The sequence below is a fragment of the Vigna umbellata genome, chromosome 3, assembly GCF_029865625.1.
Source record: "Vigna umbellata cultivar VRB3 chromosome 3, Vumbellata_1.0, whole genome shotgun sequence".
Classification (NCBI taxonomy): domain Eukaryota; kingdom Viridiplantae; phylum Streptophyta; class Magnoliopsida; order Fabales; family Fabaceae; genus Vigna; species Vigna umbellata.
This window is the reverse complement of record NC_142167.1, coordinates 15,289,219-15,311,468: the sequence shown is the minus strand read 5'-3', so window position 1 is coordinate 15,311,468 and position 22,250 is coordinate 15,289,219. Positions and strand designations below refer to the sequence as shown.

General features: G+C 31.1%; 3 protein-coding genes across 6 annotated transcripts in view; 2 read left to right on the top strand and 1 right to left on the bottom strand.

Annotated features, from left to right (window-relative positions):
* The first annotated feature begins 3,285 nt into the window (after positions 1 to 3,285).
* On the top strand, positions 3,286 to 9,216 carry SCPL51 (serine carboxypeptidase-like 51). The gene is made up of 13 exons (XM_047314936.2): positions 3,286 to 3,746; positions 3,958 to 4,052; positions 4,123 to 4,230; positions 4,328 to 4,568; positions 4,949 to 4,992; positions 5,081 to 5,148; positions 5,287 to 5,392; positions 5,517 to 5,725; positions 5,817 to 5,886; positions 6,186 to 6,236; positions 6,488 to 6,540; positions 6,659 to 6,794; positions 8,988 to 9,216. Exons 1-13 carry the CDS (start codon positions 3,620 to 3,622, stop codon positions 9,054 to 9,056), a joined length of 1,377 nt encoding a protein of 458 aa, XP_047170892.1. The 5' UTR covers positions 3,286 to 3,619; the 3' UTR covers positions 9,057 to 9,216.
* A 3,256-nt stretch (positions 9,217 to 12,472) lies between these two features.
* LOC124839192 (uncharacterized) lies at positions 12,473 to 13,174 on the top strand. The gene has a single exon (XM_047314932.1). It carries the CDS (start codon positions 12,473 to 12,475, stop codon positions 13,172 to 13,174), a length of 702 nt encoding a protein of 233 aa, XP_047170888.1.
* LOC124846400 (coiled-coil protein) overlaps positions 12,491 to 22,250 on the bottom strand; it is a 30,760-nt gene continuing 21,000 nt past the window's right edge. For 2 of the 4 annotated variants that reach the window (XM_088108429.1, XM_088108431.1), the window contains 7 exons: positions 22,040 to 22,110; positions 21,389 to 21,451; positions 19,039 to 19,111; positions 18,735 to 18,854; positions 18,323 to 18,400; positions 18,077 to 18,127; positions 17,645 to 17,997 (listed from right to left, as the gene is read on the bottom strand). In XM_088108429.1, coding sequence (XP_087964555.1) covers positions 17,896 to 17,997; positions 18,077 to 18,127; positions 18,323 to 18,400; positions 18,735 to 18,854; positions 19,039 to 19,111; positions 21,389 to 21,451; positions 22,040 to 22,110 — 558 coding nt within the window. In that variant the 3' untranslated portion in view covers positions 17,645 to 17,895. Of the gene's footprint in view, positions 12,942 to 17,644; positions 17,998 to 18,076; positions 18,128 to 18,322; positions 18,401 to 18,734; positions 18,855 to 19,038; positions 19,112 to 21,388; positions 21,452 to 22,039; positions 22,111 to 22,250 lie in introns of those variants that run through there. The other 2 variants (XR_015784688.1, XM_088108430.1) reach the window with 2 other exon arrangements.

Here is a 22,250-nt window from a genome sequence, read left to right as displayed (position 1 = left end):
GACCCTTCTATTGTAACAACTGTTGAATTCAATTTGATTGAACCCTAAATCCCATTTCAGAATTCCCTAATTTTATATTATTACATTTTACATAATTTCACGCATAAAAGGCCTAATCCATGCTACGTTTCAACTCTAAACCTGTTATGTTTAAAGCTTAACCCCGTTAACTCAATTTAACGGCACGAGCTCAATTAATTACCACTTATAAGGACTCAATTGAAGATTATAATAAGAAAGATATCAAAATGGAAAAACTGGACAAGGTTTAAACCTTTTAAATATTCACATATAATCTGTAAAGCGAATATTTAAAAAAAAAAACGGATAAGAGATTACATATCAGATGGAGTGATTGGCATCTCCATGTACACTCATATTTACCTAAAAGTGCACATAAAGTAATTTTGTAACCTCAACCATGTTAACGTGTGTATCTCACTTTTTTTTTCTCAAAAGAGGCTTCTTAATTTGCAAATATCGTTTAAAACAAATGAACACGTCACTCACTTTCTCTGTTCGTATATAGAAAATCACGGGTAACAAAAGAGAGGCTAAAGATTCTTAAAAGGGATTGCCTGATAGTGTTTTATACTATTCAATATTTGAACCTTTATTTCCTATGACCTCAAAAAAAACTATTAATAATAATAATATTAATAATACTTTTCATTACCTGAAACTTTAGCTATTTCAATAATTATTGATTTTCACAAAGCTCAAATTTGAGTACAATTTTTTTTATTAGTCTAAACATGTCACTATGATTTTAGAGTAACAAAATTTCACTTATTAAACTACACATATAAACATGTCAATTATGGATGCGAAATGTTATTCTTACAAGCAATTTAAGTTGTATTTATTTGAAAAAATAAATTTAAGAAACTGAATGAATGAATTTGAGAAAATTTAAAAATAAATAAAAATTATATTTAATAAGTCTTTAAGGAAAAAAAATATAAAAAAATAAAAAAAATATGAAAAATAAAATAAAAATAAAGATGGTTTAGTTGAAGAAATCAAAAATTGAAAAAAAAATGATAACTTCATCTATGGTTAATTTAGTGGAATCGGTTACAGCATAGGACTTGATGGAATCAAAATCTAAGCTTTTGGAATCAGTTACGATTTTGGTGAAATCGGTTACACATTTTTCATCTTCAACCTCATCGTTTTTTTTTACCGCCATAGAACCTGTATTAACACTTAACATCACTTTTGGGAAGCTCTAAATACTCGAAAGGAGGTTCTTCTTTGCAATATATGGAATCAATTACAGCAACATGAAATCGGTTCTTTCTATTCAGATTTTCTTCTGGCATGCATTCACCTCAACCAAAAATTCAGAATAAAAGTATATTTTCATTAAAAATACTCTCAAATCATCGTAGTTAAAGTAAGATACGAAAATGACTTATTTCTACAAATTATCACTTTCAAATCATTTAAAATAAACGCAAATTTATCTGCAAATCTGTTTGTATCAATTTTTGTAAATGGTAATTTCCAGCCAAGGGAGTCTAAACGAAAATTTAATTGGATAAACATCTTCTGTTTTCTACTAGTTTTATTACTGTAAGTTTAAATCTTGATTTGAAAGGACGATTAATTGATAAATATTGAGAGAAAGAAAAAATATATTATTTTAAAGAAATAATAATTTTATGAAATGAAATTTGAATACCTATTTTTTATTTACAAAATTTTTAATTTAAGAATACAATCTGATTTGCGTTAATTATTTTAAGGCTACAAATTAAGGTGCTATAAAACTATTAGAAAATTGTTCCTAACAGAAAAATTAGAAAATAGTCTGAAAAAATTGAAAAAAAAAAAACTTATAAATAGTCTGAAAAAATTGAAAAAAAAAACTTATAAATAGTCCTCAATCTTTTAATTTTTCAAAAACTCTGACAAAGGTTAAATTATCTCTTTCTCATATTTTTTTCACCAGAACTTCATATAAATATGATTATGATAACGAATTTGAAACTTACCAACAAAATTACATTTAATAGTCACCTCGGATTCATACATTTTATTAACACATTTTAAAATATTATTATTGTTTATTAAAATCACATAATCGATATTCAAATTCTAGACCCCCAACCAAATTATGAAAATATTATGGAACAGTTAATTTCGTCATTATTTGTGAGTTAACGAATCACGCACGTTAATTACTCTAAATAGAATCCATACTTTTTAATTTTAAAAAAGTAGTTTTTGTTTTTTTAAATAAAGTGAAAAAGAACTTAATTTGGAAGATTCGTCTAGCTAGGAAATCTGATGTGCTTATCAAGATAATATTTCCGGATAATTTTCTTGATAATTCCATATCCTGATCATCAACAAACTCAAAATTCATCTTACAATTTTAGAAAAATGCTAATGGAGTTCAGTATTTTAATGCCATTTTTAATTGAAAATAAGTAATTTTCTATATAACAAAAACCTTACTATAATTATCCATATCGCAAATTTAGGAAATTGTTATGTTTTAATCTTATTTTTGATTTGAAATAACTCTCTTTCTTCACTAAGAATAACAAGACTTTCTTAAAATTGTAACAAAATAATGAATAAATCATCCATGCAACCATACTCATTTTTATAATATCATCATGATCTGTTGTTATAATTTTATTGTTAAACTTTACATAAACCTACTTTTAAAATTATATTAAAAACTTTGCCGTCTCCTCATAGTAAGTATGGCTTAACTTTTTTTTTTACAAAAAGACTAAACAAATTTACTAATTAATAAATAAAAGAGGATATTAGTTTTACGAATTAACTATATTGCTTTAGAAAAATAAAAATGAAACCTGTTAAAGGTATCAATACAATTTAATTAACAACTTGGTGTGGGATGGAAGAAATATAATTTTTATGTAATCAAAAGCATAATAACTAAATAAGTCAAACTGGATATATTTCATTGTGAATTGTTAAGTTTAACAATTCACAATAATATTACTATTTTATTAATTTATATATTTAAAACAAAACAATCACAAATATCACTTACTGTTGTAAAAAAAAGTTGTTGAGAAAAGATTTTTCTTTTTAACTTCTCTTCTTCTAACTCTTCTAACTATCTTCATGTAGTTACCTTTTTCAATCATGTTTATCTTTTTTTTTTCTCTTAATTTTCTCATCAGATTTCTTACTTTCTAACATGTTCCTTCCATAAACCACCAAAAGGGGTTTTTTCTGATCCTTTATTTTTCCAACTCAATCTCTTAAATATCCTCTTAATGGCCCCACAATGAGTTGCAGTTAGAGTCTAGCAAACTTGTTTCAGAAGAACACAATATGACCTTGCTTTTAAGGATAGCATAGTTTTACCTGAAAAAGAGTGAAGAGGTTTATGATGTTCTTGTTTTTGTTGCTGTAACATCTGAGATTTAACCCACTTTTAATCGTGATGCATACGTAGGACTCTTATACCTTCTGTTTTCTGTTGGAGATAGACACTGACATGACAAAGCACGCTTCTTTCTTCCAAATCAACCCTCTTTGACTAACCACTTATGTAGTATAAATAAATTGCCGTATCCTTTGCTTCACTTCACTCTTTCTTTCTCTTGCTTCCTTTTCTTTTCTCCAAATGGAAAAGCTCCCTCATTTACTATCCATTTTCCTGTTCATTGCTTTGCACTTTCATGGAGGAAAGGTTGTAGCTTTCAAAACCCAAGACGGATCAGAGGAATGGGGATACGTTCAAGTCAGACCCAGTAAGCCACTGCTTCACAATTTACCAATCTGAATTCATGGGGACATACCACATGATAACACACTGCAATTTTGTTTTGTTTTTTTTGTGTTTTCATGTACTTTTGGGTTGTTGCTGTTGTTATTTAGAGTGTGTGGAAAAGGAGTTTAGAGTGATATTGTATTAACAGTTGCAAATTGTTTTGCCTTGTTGTGTTGTTATTGTCATCACAGAAGCACACATGTTTTGGTGGCTTTACAGAAGTCCCTATAGAGTGGAAGATCCCTCTAAGCCATGGCCAATTGTTCTCTGGTTGCAAGGAGGACCTGTAAGTGTTACTGAATTTGATTCTGTGATATGAGCAAAAACATGATTTGAGGTTTTCAAACATTGAGCAGGGTGCTTCAGGGGTTGGAATTGGAAATTTTGAGGAGGTTGGGCCTTTGAACACAGACTTGAAGCCACGGAATTCCACATGGTTGAAAAAAGCAGATCTACTGTTTGTGGTAATAATCGTGAAAAGAGTTTCTATGAACCTTTTTACTCTGTGGCTCTCAATTATGTTAACTCAATTTAATGCTTCTGATGCTGTGAACCATATAGGACAATCCAGTTGGAACCGGGTACAGTTTTGTGGAGGACAAAAAACTGTTTGTGAAAACAGATGTTGAAGCAGCCACCGACTTGACTACATTGTTGATTGAATTGTTCAACAAGGATGAGAAACTGCAAAAGAGCCCTCTGTTCATCGTGGCAGAGTCATATGGTGGCAAATTTGCTGTCACTCTTGGTTTATCTGCTGTGGAAGCTATAGAAGCTGGGAAATTGAAGCTTAGACTTGGAGGTAATCTTCTCTTGAATCGTGTGCATCTGTCTGATTCTAGATTGGTGTTTTTGGACGAACCTAAAAGACCAATCTCTCAAAACACTACAAATTTATTCAAGGAACTAGTTTCTTTCAATATATGCCTTTTCATATACAAATCTCTGATCATTTACATAAGGAGAAAGGTAATTTACCAACTTTACAGCTCATTATGTTGGTGGCTTTGTCTTCAGTTTATGATGATTGAAAACAGTTTTTACTTGTTACTTGGATTAAGAGTGAATTTCTCTTTTGTTAGTTAGGAAATGAATCAAATGATGAATCGTTTATAAATAATTTTAGAACAGAAGAAGCCCAAGAAATTGCTGATTTGGGGTAACTATTTTCCTTTTGTTTAGGTGTGGCATTAGGAGACAGTTGGATCTCCCCTGAAGATTTTGTGGTACTCACAATAAATAGAATTTATCTGTCCACCAGTTTTTGTTGAACTTTCAAAGTTCTCAACATTGAATTCACTATTGCAATTGCAGTTCTCATGGGGTCCTCTCCTTAAAGACCTCTCACGACTCGACGATAGTGGCCTGCAACAATCAAACAGGTAAAATCTGTTTTCCATCTTCTCAAGTAGAAACAAGTATGCACATTACACAGATAAGAAGAAAAAATGAAAACTGAAGTAACATTCTATGGAATGGTGATTTTCTGTGTTATCTAACAAACCCGTTTTAGAGATCAGTATTGCTGAGAGGATCAAGCAGCAACTTGAGGATGGTAAATTTGTTGAAGCCACCAACTCATGGAGTGAACTTGAGTCTGTGATTTCCATCAAAAGCAACCATGTGGTAGGTACCATGATGTCTTCATTCAACATTTTATTTATCCTTGTTTCCTGTCTAGCCCACATTGGTCTTTATTCTCTACATACCATTACTCCTAAAAAGTTCTATAACTTTTTGTTCACTTCAGGACTTCTACAATGTTTTGGAGGATGCAGGAAGTGATGATGTTGCAACATTGGAGTTAGCGTTATATAAAAAAATATCAATGAAGAGGTACTCCAGGTATCTCACTTCCTTGAGGTCAAGGTCAAGAACTCCTGGTGGTGGTGATGATCTTGATACATTACTAAACGGTGTCATAAAGAAAAAGTTAAAGATCATCCCAGAGAATGTCACGTAAGTTTTCAGTTCTTTGACAACAAAAGGATTCTCCAAACTTCACTGCAAACCAATCAAATGATCAATCACTTGGCTTCTGTGCTGACAGATGGGGAGGGCAATCCGGTGCTGTTTTCGACTCCCTTGCAGGTGATTTTATGAAACCAAGAATCAATGAGGTAAGAAGAAAATATAAACATTAAAACAAGCAGAGAACTATGGTTTTAACCTTCAATACAATTAGATGTTATCATGTTCACAATCATACCATAAACCCATTTGAGCATAAAATGAGTTTGAATCTCATTTTATGATATGATTTTCTGATATTGAATTAGTCCAATTTACATTATATAACCAAACAAATCTCATTTTACAAACTAATTTTATAGGTTTAGATTAGGTTTAAAGTATAAGTGGGTAGTTTTTTTCATTTTCTTTTCTGAATATTTAATGTTCTTGGATTTAAAATCTCCAGGTTGATGAACTGCTCGCCAAAGGGGTCAACGTCACAGTGTACAATGGGCAAGTAAGGTTCCTTTCCACAACTTTCATTGATAGTTTCTATGATAATTAATAAGAATTGATGATATTCATGATTGGATGATATATAAAACAGGTCACCCTAATTATTTAATTTAGCACTTGTTCCTAATTAATCAGATTATTGTGTATGATTGATTGTTTTAGCAACTTTGTTTTATCCTTGAAGTTTATCCAAATCATGTGCTAGTTTTTGTGTTTTAATATAGTTAACATCATATTGTGTCATTATTGCAGATTGATCTGATTTGTTCAACCAAAGGGACTGATGCTTGGGTTCATAAACTGAAGTATATTATGCATCTCTTTCTCTCCTAATTTATCTATCCTTCAAGATTGTCAAGATTCATAACAAACATGGAAGTTTTTTAATGTTTTTTCTTTCTTTGATCATTGTTCTTGTTATAGGTGGGAAGGGCTTAAAAATTTCTTGGCCAAAGATAGAACACCCCTCTACTGTGGAAGTGACAAATCAACAACCAAAGGCTTTCTTCAATCATATAAAAATCTATTCTTCTATTGGATCCTCAAAGCTGGCCATTTTGTAAGTCAACCACAATTACCTTTTCCTCATACTTTTTCATAAATGTTTCTGAAAAAAATAAAAAATAAAAAGCAAGTTTTGCAGAAAACTATAATTAATTATACATTAATTTAAAAATTATTTTATTTATTTTCCTCTAATTAATTGTACTTTTTCTTCTTTGTGGTTAACGTAAAGATATAATATAAGGAAAATGCTACTTGGATTTTTATTTTTTTTGTATTTGAATTTTAGTTTTGGTAGTTTCTTCATGTATCAGTTTTCTTGAGTTTTTATTCATCTTGGACTTCATTCTTATTATGACATAATTAATTGTTAAAGAACCAAAATTCGAGTGAAATTATATGCATAAAAATTAATATAAAAACAACAACTAACTTTAAAGTCTAAAATCCAATTCCTAGCAATATTAGAGGTTCACTTTGATATTCACTACCAAATACAGTTACAATATGTCATGTTTAAAAATTATTTACTGAGTAATGAAGTGATACATTGACTAATAAATTTTAATTTACCATAACTTTCTTTGCTCAATTGTTATCTTGAAAAACAAGTAATATGTAAGAAAATCAAAGTAGGATTTATTGGAATTAATAATTTATTCTAACCATAGATATATACATATATAATCATCGCAAAAAGTCAGAACAATCAGTGTCATGTTTTGTACATACAATTGGAATTGTGAAACCCTAATTTACTTGAAATGTGTGTTTTTTCTAAAAAACAAATAGCTTCTTTGCTTTCAATGAGAATCATCTTAGGATCACAATTTCTTTTTTAAGAATCAATTCATCTGTAGCTGTCAACGCAATAAATTTGCTCCCCAAGATTCCTTATTCTTTTTTCTTTCTTTATCTTTTAAAAAAATTTAATTAGTTTTCACGTGTGTGATGTCAGAAAATTGAGGTATCATCTTCCTTATGCTTTTGCTTTACTTAAAAACACAATCTCATTAAAATAACAATCAAATTTGCCAAAATTAGTGTTTTTGTTACTTCATCTGTCTTTATCATAAAAAAAAACATTAACATTTTTTAGTTTTTATTCTTTTCTTTGCTTTAAAAAGTTACCTTCCGTACCTTTTTGTTTGATGTCTTAGTTAAAAAAATTATCACATTAATTGTTAGTTTGCACAAAAAATGAAGCATTAAATTTTCCTTTTCCTGATCACTAGTATAGACATTAAGCATTTATTACTGAGAGAAAATAGAAAAGAAAATTCTCTCGCATGTACTTGATATTAATCACTTGAATTAATTTGGTTTTGCTGAATTTTTAATCGAAAAGTATCCTTAACAGAGTATTTGTAGTTTTTTATTTTCGTTTTCCTTTTTACGTCACAAGAAATATATATATATATATATATATATATATATATATATATATATATAATTGAAGATAAGGTGAAAATGAAAATTAAAGTGATAGAAGAGAACTAATATTCTCTTTCATTTATATCTTCTCGAAAAAAAGTATCCAAGTGATTCTTTTATTGGAAATTTTGAATATAAATTAGTTATGTTTTTTATAATTTATCTTTATTCTTTCTGTTTCTTTAGCCTTTGTAATAAAGGGGTATTTTTTGTGTATCATTTTAAAAATATGAAGATAGTATAATATTCTCCTAGTTATATTTTTCTTTTCTTTTTTATTACGTTTTGCAAATTGATTGAATATTAATTAAAAAATTAAAAATTTATAATCTATCACTTATTTAAAATTACATTACAAGTATTTTCCTTTAATAATATTTTCACGTAATAGTAAATGAAAATTGTTTTTTAGAAGTATCAATTTAGGTGAGATATCAAATAAATTATATAATGATACTTAATATAATTTTAAAAAATGTAATCGATGTTTTGAAATTTGAAATTGTAATTTGATACTATACAGGTATGAATATTCTTTTACAAAACCCAAAATATTTGATAAAAACAAGTTATAAAAATAATAGATAAAAATTAAATTTGTAGCAGATACATTTATGATAGTTCAGGATGAGATTAAATGGGATGGTGAGCATTTTATTACAACTTTTTTGTGGGAAACATTAGTGTCAGATTGTTGAGTTATGAGATCCAATGACATTGTCTGTTCTGAAAAAACGAGATATGTGTCTATGCTTCACTTATTTTGTCTCAAAAAGAGTACAGTGGTTTTTAATTTGTTTGCATATTGCTTCAGGTACCCACTGATCAACCTTGTGTGGCACTAGAAATGGTGGGTGCAATTACACAGTCACCAGCCACTTGACATTTCCATGGAAAATAAATAATAAGATTACAGTTTGGAAGATGGAGCAGGGTACAAAAAAGACCCAACAAACAAACTAGAATAGGATCAAGCATTGGATTGCAATAAAGAAATCAACTCATTACACTGATGCTATTTATTGTTAATTTGCTTTACCATATATCTCTTTGTCTAATGTCTTTTATTTTTCATCTAATCATATCTATAAGATCTAATTGCGTAATTAATTTAATTGATACTGATAATTTTTTAAAACTTATCCTTGCTCTTATTATATTTGTAAAATGTCATCCTTTACTATTTTAAATATTAATAAATACTTTATACAAAAAATTAAAGTCATAATAAAAAATATAATATTATCAAATATTCATAATTACATATATATTTAATATCAAATATTAATAAAGAAATTCTAATTATATAAATATCAAGCAAAAATACAAAATAATAATTGAATAAATGTTAAATGATTATAAAAAAGAGTATAAATGAATAAGTTACCAAAATAAAGATGAAAGAAAAATTAATATAATTTTTTTAGTTATCAAAGATGTTTTAATAATTTAAAATAAATTTATTATTTTATCTATTATTAGGCTATTATAGGATTATTTATTAATCTTTAGTACTTTGAGATTTATATAGTTAGGGGTGAGAAAGATGTGATGAAAGTTTCATATCCATCATGAATAAAGTAATTTAGTGAGTGATAATCTATTTTAAAGTTTAATTCAATTTATCAAATTGAATTTTAAAGTAAAATTTACACTCATTTATATATTATAAATGATAAATAGTTAACGTGAAACTTTCAATACACTCTCTGGTTACGAGACATTAATGAGGGATCATAATAGTATGATAACGGTTGAAATAATAAATCTAAAAATAATAAATTTTGTCGTGATACTTTAACACATGAATTTAATACAATATTAAAAAATAAATTTTAAACTTAACTCAATTTCATAAAACAATGTTATAAAATAAAATAAAACTTACATCTATTTTATGCATTATAATCTAGACCTATAATATGTTAATATTGCAAATATTCATGAATATTTTCATCTTCATTTCTAATTTTAAAAAATTAAATATTACTTATATTCATTATTGAAAAGAAATTATCAATAAGACGAATTCATAAAGGAAATATATGTAAAAAAATAAATTTATTTGTCTTCTCTACGAAGCTCGGACTTTACTTTGAACATCCTGAAAGGAACTAGACAGATCTATGGTATCTAATATCTCACGAATTCCAAAAAGAACAAAGGTTTTTTCTGTCAAGGGACATAGTCAGGACCACTCTTATTGATTGAGGCCAATTTACACTACCTGTCTTTTATTTTCTTATCTATTTCTTATAAGAAGTATCTCACCATTTACCTCTACCAACTTATATACATGTGTCCATAAACAATTACTTACTCTAAAAGTTGTTATAAAGGTATAGATAACACTCTGACTTTTTTTAGCATAGTGCAATGTCTTAGATTATCCAATTCACCATTTTTCTATTTGGGATCAATTCATTATATAAATACGCATCATCCTTTCAAGTCGAGCTAGGTCACACTTAGTAAAATGTCCAACTCTATACAGAATGATCTTGAGTCCATGACTAGCTATACCACCAATCTCGTGACATTATGAATCATACTCTTTCAATTACTTTTCTATTGGTGTTATAATAACTCCTTTTTTATTTCATAACACCAATGAGTAGTTAAATAATTTTTTAAAAAAGAAGGGACATAAATGCTATTAATTAACGTTTTTATAAAACTATACCACTTAGGATATTTCATTATTGTAAATCATTTCATGATATTGATATGGCTGGAAAACAAAGTATACAAGTAAAGAGATAATATTTACTTTAGAAATTGATTTTGTAAACTTAAGTAAACGTAAACCGGTATTAGAATTTATCTTCACAGCTATGATTAGGTCACTCGCTTCTGCATCAAATTTAGACTTTTGTGTAACTTCCTTGTTCTTTATCTATTATCGGGTTATACACGATGATATCCTTTCAAAACAGTATTGTTTAAGTTTAACTCCTTGGCGCAGCCAAGGAAGTTGAAGTTGAAGTTAGCAGTATAAGAAAGTTCAAGTAGCTCTTCTTTTATCCCTTTCGTTCTCTGTGGCCTATGGGCCACTAGCTGTCTGCTTATCTTTTGTTCCCTCTCATTCTGTGCGGCAAAATTTCTTGAAGAAGAATAAAGCACCCATCTATTGTGAAAATGACAAGACCACCATGGAATTTGAGATTGTCTCCTCTGTGTAAGTGGGGTGCTTTTATATCTTAATTATTTATTTTATGTCGAAACTGGAGTCAACAAACAAGTTAGAACAGGATGACACAGAGAGAAACAACAACTCAGTGGAAAGAGATAACAGTGTTTCTTACTTAAAAAATAAGACTCCTTAATATTTTCATATTAACTAATTTTTTGAAAAACCAATATAGTTACTTTATGTTACTTTTTAAAGAGTGTAACATTACGTTGGAAAATAAACCAATTTAATGTATTCAAATTGGTATCTTTCTTTTTTGTTAACGTTTCGTCCTTGTTTGCCGTTTATCATGCAGGGTCATTCTTCTTTTACATCCGCAAAATCATATATAACTTTTTAAACTCGAACGTACATTTGTCTTTCGGTTTTCTTCCTAAATAAGAAACACAATTACTTGTGATCGGATTCGTCTTGAAATAATAGTGTATTCCTTCAAATGTAAAATGTTCCGTTAACGTCTTTTGTTAAGAAAATGTTTTAGGAATATTTTATTTTTAATTTTAATTGAGTTCTGTTCCTTATTTTTAGGATTTAGTTAATTTTTTAATTATGGGTTAGAGTAGTGGATTAAAATTAGGATAAACGTATTAATGGGAAGTTTTGAATATTGCACCAGTTTCTTATTATTTTGAATTAATAATACAGAAGCATTTTAGCTTCAAGCGTGCTACTGTTTTTATTCTAAAAAAATCAATTGGTATCAGAGCTTTTTTCTCACAGGACTATAGAATGGATTCTGAAACAAGCTTCTCCCAAGCAACTCTTTCAATTTTCAATGGGGAAAACTATGATCTTTGGGATGTTAAAATGGAGGCTTACCTAGAACCTTTAAATCTTTGGAAATCCATAGAAGAAGATTATAAAATCCTTCCGCTACCTGACAATCCCACTGTGGCCCAGATCAAAAATCATAAAGAGAAGAAAACTCGAAAAGCAAAAGCAAAGTCATGTCTTTATGTTAGCATCTCTGCAACCATCTTTACCAGGATCATGACTCTCAAATCAGCAAAAGCAATTTGGGATTATCTGAAGAGAGAATATACTGGAGATGAAAATATTCGAAGCATGCAAGTGCTTAACTTGATGAGAGAATTTAACTTCAAAGGATGAAAGAGTCTGACACAATCAAGGAGTATTCAGACAATTTGTTGGGTATTGCCAACAAGATAAAATTATTTGGAAGTAATTTTGTAGATTCTAGAATTGTTGAGAAAATTTTGGTGACAGTACCAGAAAGGTATGAAGCATCTATTGCTTTTTTGGAAAATACAAAAGATATTTCTAAAATCACTCTTGTTGAAGTGATACATGCCTTCCAGGCCCAAGAGCAACGAAAATTGATGTGGGAAGATTATACTATTGAAGGTGCTCTTCTAGCCGTGAGCCAACAAGCAAAAAACTACAAGAATCATCCTACCAGCAATCAAAGCAGTGCAAATAATTACAACAAAGGAAAGGGTGAAAAGAAAAATTACCCTCCTTGTCAACACTGTGGCAAAATGGGTCACCCTCCTTTCAGATGTTGGAGGAGACCAGATGCTAAATGCATAAAGTGCAATCAACTGGGGCATGAAGCTGTCATATGCAAGAACCAACATCAGCAGCAGGAAGAAGACGCTCAAATTGCAAATGAAGAGGAGGAAGATCAACTTTTTGTTGCAACTTGTTTTTCAACCAATGCTTCAAGTGAATCTTGGTTAATTGATAAGGGTTGTACTAACCACATGACCTTTGACAAGACACTCTTTAGAGATATGAAATCAACTGATGTCACCAAAGTCGGAATAGGCAATGGTGATTATATCTAAGTCAAAGGAAAGGGGACAATTGCAATTACAAGTTGTGCAGGCACAAAATTTATTTTCGTTCCAGAAATTACAAAAATATTTTCTATGATGGGCAGGCATCAAGGGGTTGTTTAACACAACCCTTCATTTTGTGACCATGTATGACAAAAAATTAATACAATACTCGTGAAAAGTGTGATAGAAAAATTATTTAAAAAAAATAGATATAAACTATTTGTATAGCACTAGATTTGCGACTCAATATGTAATCTATCCTACCTGATGAAAAAAGTTATCGTCATTGATTTACTTCTTTTATAATGTAGCATGTATTTGAATCGACCTACTAGAAGATAATTACTTCTTTCCAGTTTTCTACTATTTAGTTGAAAATAATTTAAATTTTCTGAAATATACGTACATCTAAGAACAAAAAATTGATTTGTAAAACAACACAACTGTCCTAAGAATATTGATTATAGGTTTCAGTTTTGTTGATTTGAATATACTAAGATTTAGAGATATCCTAATCAATTGTAAAGTTATTTTGACTTTAAAGTTTAATTATTAGTTTGTATCTCTATTTGCACCTTTTTTACGTTTTTTTGTATATCTTAGGGATGAACTGTTTTAGTTCTTACACGTGCACTCTCAGTCATTTTAATCCTAGAAGTCAAGTGTCTTAACTCTTACACGTTCACTCTCAGTCAGTTTAATTCTAGAAGTCAAGCATCGCAATTTTTCTACAATTGTTATGTTTTCACAAATTACAACAAAAGCGAGAGCAAGAGAAGAGAAGTTGGCTGTAGGTGGCTAACAATATTATAACAGGTTCAGTTTTGTGAGATTCACCAGTAACAAAAGGAAGTTAAAGAAGGAACTAGACATTGTCATGACATCCCAAGGTTTAGAAACAAAGATAAAAAAGGGAGTCTACAACACAAAATGGTGGCTAGATCTTGGAAAATAACATCTCTACGCAGTTTGGGAAAGGAAAGGCCAAGGGCAAGTTTGACAAAAGAAAAACTAAGCAAAAGCCACAAGGAGAAGGTCCAGACTTGCACCACGAGGAGTAGTGTTAAGGAGGAAAGGTGGAAGGGGCAGATACGAGTGTTCAAGTGAAAGCCAATGTTGATCTCATCAATGGATGATGGGTCTCAAAAGGTTGTAATCATACCTGTCTCTTTTAGGATATGTAGAGCATATTTCTTTTAAAAGATTGCAACACCTTTTGACTGAGCTTACTTCAATACTTAATAAGTATGTGAGGCTTCCAAGATCCTTAGTTTAGAAATGTTTACACAAGTGATCCTTTAGCTGAGATATTTGGTTAGCATCATTTTCTATAATGACTATATCTTCAAGGGATACTATTACGTAGACACATTTTCTAAGAGGTGTGACACTAAAAGACTAAATGATTTGTTTCACAAGATTTCAGTCCAAAGGTTTGAACAATGTAGCTAAATTGTCCAAACCAAGCTCATGGTAATTGCTTGAGATCATAGCGAGAGCAGTGCAACTTACAAACCAAACTAAACTCCCTTTGAGCAACAAACTCAAGAAACTGCTCCAAGTAAACATTCTCCTCCAAATGACCATGGAGAAAAGCGTTTTTAATACCTAATTGATGAAGTGGTCAAATACGCATAACTGCCAGGACAAAGAAAAGATGAATAATAGTCATTACCGCCACGGGAGAAAATTATCATATAATCAAAGTCATAAATCTGAATGTATCCTTTGACAACTAAGTGTGCTTTAAGACCCTAAACTTCACCATCGGGGCAAAATTTAAGAATATAAACTCAGATTTTAAGCCTAACTCAACGCACAAAATCAACTTGTATGAAAATGTTTACACTAATTTATATACTACGAAATTGCCTTATCTCTAGCCAGTGATGAACTTCCAACACACCCTCCTCACATCGAGAAATATATATATATATATATATATATATATATATATATATATATATATATATATGGAACGTGAGACTAGACATTAATGGATAGTCTAATAGTGGTCCAATAATTGGTGGAATAATAGACCCAACAAATAACAAATCTTGCTAGGATAGACTTTAACGCATGACTTTGATACTATATTAAGAAGTTGAATTTTAGCCTAACTCAACCCTACAAAACTGGTTTGTAAGGTGAGATTTGCACCCATTTATATACTATGAAATCATCCAACTGTCTTCTTCCCAAGTGGAAGGTGAACAAACTCCCATGTGTTATTCTAGTCAAGAGCCTGCAATTATGAATTGTTGTCATCCAAAATGATCAAGTGCTTATTTCGCATTTTTGGGAATAGTAATAGAAGACAAAAATGATATAAAAGACCAATAGGAAGGAAACAATCCTATGATATCCAAGAAAACTATAAATTGGATGTGGACTACAATACAAACGAGTACCTTTTGGAAAGACAATGGGCCAAGATGAATCATCGAAGCTAGGACTCATGGTATTGAGTGACGACAAAGAAGAACTTAATGAAGAGGATTCACATTAGAGTAATGGATTAGTCATTTGGGTCTACGTTAGTAGCAAATAAGAGTAGGTGATGATGGTTCAAGAGGACTTTGAACATGATTGGAATTTTAAGGAGTGTGAGGCACAAAAGATTCAACTAACAAAATGGGGAGGCCTGTTGGACAGAGGAAGCATTTTGAACAGACAAAGAGAAGGACTTTGTTCAAAGAAAGTGACATTAACAAACATGTAATACTTCATGGTTTTTAGGAGAGTAACAACTGTTAAAAAGTGGACTTTAAGCCTAACTCAACCCGACAAAACCGGCTTGTAAGGTGAGGTTTGCACCCACTTATATATTCTAAATTAACTTTATCTTTAGTCGATGTGGGATTTCCAATACCCCCCACACCGAGGTATATATATATCGAGCGTGAGACCAGACATTAATAGATGATTGATAGCGGCCCGATAGCGGGTGGAACAATATGCCCAACAAACAACAAATATCACTAGGATAGGTTCTAATCATAGCTCTGACACCATGTTAAGAAGTGAACTTTAAGCCTAACTCAACTCCACAAAACCGGCTTGTAAGGTGAGGTTTGCACCCACTTATATATTCTAAATTGGTCTTATCTCTAGTCGATGTAGGATTTTCAACAGTAACAATATCCTTTTTTGAAGCCAATAATAGCCCAAGAAGACAAACTTGATAGCACAGGCAGAGAGTTTGTTGAAACTTGGAGACAAAACATACACAACCAAACATGTGGGGAGAAACATGAAAGAGAGGACCATTTGGAAAAAGAATGGAATAAGGAACTTCATTGTTGAGAGAAGAGGGCAACATTTTGATAATAAGAAAACAAGTAGTTAAGATAGCATCGTCCAGAGTGGATAAGTATATTGGCACCAAGCAATAAGGTATGGACAATCTCAACCAAGTGCCTATTTTTTTTTCTGCAATATCATTTTGCTGAGTTGTGTGAGGAAAGGTAAACAAATGCCGTGTGAACTTAAAACTGCAGAGAAATTAGAGAAGTACTCTTTTGGCATTGTCACTCAGTAAAATGTTAAGATAAATAAAAAACTATATTTGAGAGAACTTGAGAGAGCTAATCAATCTACTCATTTTTATACTATTTATATTGATAGAATTCTGATACAAAGAATATAGGGAAGAGTAAAGATCAAACTAGAGTCCTAGGTACAGAGATGGGTACAACTCATGGGTACAATACATTGCAGCTTTCCAATACAACTGCTTCCTACTTATATTTAACACATATTCTAACAGTGTGGTTAGTTGGTGGGTTACTTTTTCAGTTTGGTATGTGGTTGTATATTGTTTGTGGTATGTCTTTTATCACATCGCCTTTCTAATATAATATATCTTGATTTGATGATCAAAATAAATAGCCACAAATTTGTTATCAAAGAGACCACTTACGGTAGTAGTTTTGTCACAATTTTACTTAGTAGAATCAAAACAGAAATAAAAATGCAAATAACATGGTAAAAAAAAACGAGCTGTTGTCTTCCCTAACTTTCTCTCTATCTAGCCAGTCTCCTTATGTTCTCTAGCGTCTTGTCCTGTCTTTGGCCATTCTTGCAAATCTAACATTCACATCCTAACTTGAAATAGTTCATCACAGGTATAGACCGGATATAATATGGGAGAACCAACAATTAAATGGATATTACTTCATTTTCTGGTAACTAAAGTTTATACTACTGACCCAAAAAATATAATGAGGCCCAAAATATAAAAAGACCAAGAATGGATACATTCAAGTTGTGTTTCAACATTAGTACATCACTCTTCAATCTTCATAGGCATAAATCATGCTAAAATTTATTAATAGTTAGAAAATGATAGATACAAAATTTTTGTATGATAATTCACTCACATTACGTTCCACTAAAATAGGAATATGTGCAAATTGTGCGCCTTTGATAGAAGAGGATGCGAATAATCTAGAAGGTGGTGATCAGTTACCCCAATTACCAGAAAGAAAAAAAAATATTTATATATATATATTAAAGTAAAATTATGGTACAATTACATCTTATTTTCAGAGGACTATCTACAAGACACCAAAGTACAGATTTGGAAAATACTCCATAATTAATAGGGGATCATATGCCAAGTAATATGCAATACCTTTATACGGAGCTCTGCCAAAAATGAAAGACAATTGGGAAAAGGAGCAGAAGATTCTATATGCCTTACTTGCACGATAGAAGACAGCTACTCATTCAATCTTTTCCAGTATATCCAACCTGGTTTTCCTCTTCCAACCTTTCATAGTGGCAACAAGGTTGATCAGTCCAATAATCTGGCTTTTAGTGTATTCCTGCAAGAGTTGGAATGCTTAGTTAAAACCTCAAGGCAATCAGATGTGTATCGATGCTGCGGAAAGGGGATATCCTTACTGGGTGTGCTCGAGCCCAGTGCACATATTCTGTCTCGGGAAGGTAGTAAGCCTGGTTTAAAAGTCCAAGACGTGTATTAGTAATAAATGCATATCGCGTACGATGGAAGTTTCAAACATGTGAGATCCCAACTTATTTGTATAACAGGTAGGCAACAAAACCCAACCAATTCCGCAATGTGGAAAAATTCATCTGTATATATGCAACAAAATAGTGGGAATGTGTTTCCTATTACTTCGTTGTTACCTTGATGAAAGTTTCAACCATTTGAAGCTTGGGCTTCACATTCACTGACACAAAATGCTGTAATCCATTAATCAAAACCTGAAATGTCAAAAGACACAAATTCAAACCCAGCATATAAAAACTAAAACAGAATAAATGACACGGTAAGAAGGTCGATCAATTTATAGATCATTGTCTGCAACTCTACGTTACAAAAGAATTAAGTCCCAAACAAATTTGACACATTAAGATTCAATTGCTAGTAAGGTCTAAAAATAATTTAAACAGTGGCAAAATATGTCTCATAACTTAATAGTTTATGAAGATTAAATTATGTTTGCATAACTATTTAACATAATAATCGACTACATTAAATCAAAATCCAAACAAACATTGAAAGGACTTGAAAATGATCATATATTTAAGGAATAACCTGAAGATCTAATGACATAAGAGCTCGTCCTTCATCACTGCATCTCTTCACCCTTGAAAGTCCTTCAACAAGAGTTTCTGCCACAATTTCAAGCCCATAATCCAATAATAGGCCTTGAATCTACACATACAGATGCAAATTTTGTGGATAAAAACTAATGTTTAAACACAAGGGATTACTTTTCTGTTTTATTCTTTTCAACGATATAAAAGTGGACATTTCAAATAGAAGTCTTTATTCATTTAGTAAGCTGATTTGTTTGCACTTAATAACTGTCTCCCAAGATAATGAATAACAACAATACCTCTATACGAATTCCTCCATGAGCAAGTCTTGTTTTATAGTGCTTAAACTCCCCCAGCAACAAATCAACATATCTATCAATACAATCTACAAGTCAGAAGTGCAGAAATGACGCACCATAATTCCAAGATAAAATTCAGGCAAAATAGAAACGTTTACCTCTATAGCCTATAACTATATTTGCAGCTAAATAACACTAGCAACAACAACCTAGCCTTTTCCTAATAAGTGGGAGGGACCATTTGCATGGATAAGATGGTTCGAGATTTTACATCAACTAGAAATATATCTAAATTAAGGTACACAAGAGTAGGACAATCCCATCTCATAAACTGGTTTTGTGGAGTTAAGGTATATTCTAACCCAAATTCTAAAAGAAGTGATTCCATAATGTTCCATTTTAATCATGTCTATAAACTATTCATTGACCTCTTAATCTTAATGGTTTTACCTTTTTAATCTCTTTCTGTTTTCAATGATAGGTCTACCCTCCATTTGATTTATTTCTCCACAAAAGCACAAACAATGCCAACATCCTACTATTATTTTACAAATTCGGTGCTACCTCAACTTTTCTCAAATGCATTCATTGCTATTCATAGCATGTCTAGCACACCATCTCATTCAACATAGGATTCTCTCCATCACATTGACATTATTTTCTTTTTGAAATTTTTTCTCCCAACACTCAGTTTGATGTAACATTGCAAGTTGAATAGCTATACAGTAAATTTTTTCCTTAAGCTTGAACATTACCTTTTTGTCACTGATGGAAATAGGGATGGGAAAGAAGAGAAAAAAAATTATTGAATAGCGTGAAAAGAACATGGAATAAGAGAAAAATCTCACCTTCAAGGGTTTCTCATTTACAACGAGCTAACACTCGATATAAAAATGACAAGACATCTGAATCTATGCTTAAATCTTTCTTCTCCTATTTATATCTGTTAGTTCCTCTAATTAACTAACTATTGTTCTAAACTCCCATTCTCCTTATATCTTAACAGTAACACTCAAGGCACTCATCCGTTTACCCACTCCACTTAAATCCTTTGATTTTCCACATCACTCTCAATTACTCCATCTTGTCACTGATGGACCTAAGAAAGATGCATAAGCTTCTAAAGCTTGTCTCTGTTAAGAAGTGAACTTTAAGCCTAACTCAACCCTACAAAACTGGCTTGTAAGGTGAGGTTTGCATCCACTTATATATTATAAATTGACCTTATCTCTAATTGACGTGAGACTTCCAACACACCCCTCTCACGCTGAGGTATAGACATCATCTCAAGCGTGAGACTAGACATTAATGGGTGGTCCGATAACGGCCCGATAGCAAGTGAAACAACATGTCCAACAAACAACAAATATCGCTAGGATAGGCTCTAACCATAGCTCTGATACCATGTTAAGAAGTGAACTTTAAGCCTAACTCAACCCTACAAAATCGGCTTGTAAGGTGAGGTTTGCACCCACTTATATATTATAAATTAGCCTTTTCTCTAGTCGACATGAGACTTCTATCCGTCTCCATACCTGTAACTAGTCATTTATTTATTCTCAATACTCTACAACTAGGAACTATATCAACTACAAAAAATGCATTGTGGAACTACCACATAGTTTGATGCAAACCTATAATTATAGGGGATCTGTTGTGACCCCTGGCTCAGGTTCTCAGGCCTTTCATGTCATACATTCTTGCTCTTTCGCTCTCCGAAAAACATCTCCTAGCACTCGAATATGGTTACATTTCAATAACACCAACAGAATCAATTGCAGAAGTTAAACTATTTTTCCCAAGGACTCAAATATCAAAGACTTTTATGAGATAAAAACACCTTTCTGCACCTCCAGTACCATTTGTAGTTGTAAATTGAAGATATCTTGACAAGGAACAAAACCGTGCACTTTCAATCAACAATTTATGTTTTTGGAATGATTTGTTCATGACATGGTACCAAAGCCTCTAGGACCAAGTGAACTGAATTTTGCTCCCTGTTGCCCTCATTTTACTTGTGTGGTATGTGGTTTGCGCATTCACCTAAATGGCTCTTACGGGGTGTTAGATATTAAACCAACCATTTTGTTTCCATTTATCTTTACGTTTTTAGATTGGATGTTTGTGGAAGTTTTTCTCCCAAAATTCATTAACATACAAAAAAAATGTTGATAATGAAAAACTTCATTAAAAAAATATCCCAATTGTGCAAATAAATCTTTACACGTACATTAACTCCTGTGTGCAGTAGTTGCTTACCTTTGATATAAAATAGCAACTACAAGTAATATACCAAGAGGAAAAAAAAGACCTGGAATTCAAATATAAAGATGATTCGAAAAATACAAACCCATTATGCTCCATGCCAAGATCTTTTAATTCCCATTTACAATTGGCAACACGATCAACATATCTGTAAAAGAATGTATAAAAATTAAAAGAACAATAAGATTTAAACTAGCTACAATGACCTCGCAATATGAAAACATTATAAGTTAGGTTGAATTTGTTCTTCCACTACTTATAATAAAAGACTTGGGGGCCTGCAATTAAACAGAAGCATAAAAGTAACATTTTAGGATAAATTCCAAAGCACAACTGTCACCAGATACAATCCTTTCATTGGACAACAGCTTTGAGATCTTTAAACAACATGCAAAAATAATTGTTACGGCAAAACATTTTTAAATAAAATTTTTCCTTTAATATAAAGGAATCCTAAAATTGAATGATTTATATATGTAACCAAAAAAAGAGAGTATCATTAGACATTTGGATTTTTCATTTTCTGCACAGAAATTGTTGGTCAAACTATGCAGTAGAAAATATTAATTAAATTGAATTTAATTTGGTATAATAATATAGCTTCCCCTCCCAATGGTTTGTCAAAAACCAAAAGCCTCGCATTGAGGATGTCAATTTGATAGTACAAAAGTCATATATAATAGCAACACTTCGGAAGCAACCTTGCGGACTTCTGTTGACAATACATTTGTCTTACCCATTAATGTGCAACAATAGTCTCACTGTAGTCCGATGAATATGTTCTGTAAGATCTGGTACAGCATCCACCTAAAGAAGTCCTTACGTATTAGATTGCTGTTATCCATACTTAATCCTTTCCATATAAAAATACACAAGAACAACTGAATCAAGTAGAAGTAAACTATCAGATGAAAATGATACATCCTAAATATAAAATCCAAACATAA

Coding starts and splice junctions, on each gene's coding strand:
- LOC124839192 (XM_047314932.1), top strand. CDS start 12,473: ATGAAAGAGTCTGACACAATCAAGGAGTATTCAGACAATTTGTTGGGT.
- SCPL51 (XM_047314936.2), top strand. CDS start 3,620: ATGGAAAAGCTCCCTCATTTACTATCCATTTTCCTGTTCATTGCTTTG. Junction 4,569..4,948: donor ATTGAAGCTTAGACTTGGAG/GTAATCTTCTCT, acceptor CCTTTTGTTTAG/GTGTGGCATTAGGAGACAGT. Junction 5,393..5,516: donor CCATCAAAAGCAACCATGTG/GTAGGTACCATG, acceptor TGTTCACTTCAG/GACTTCTACAATGTTTTGGA.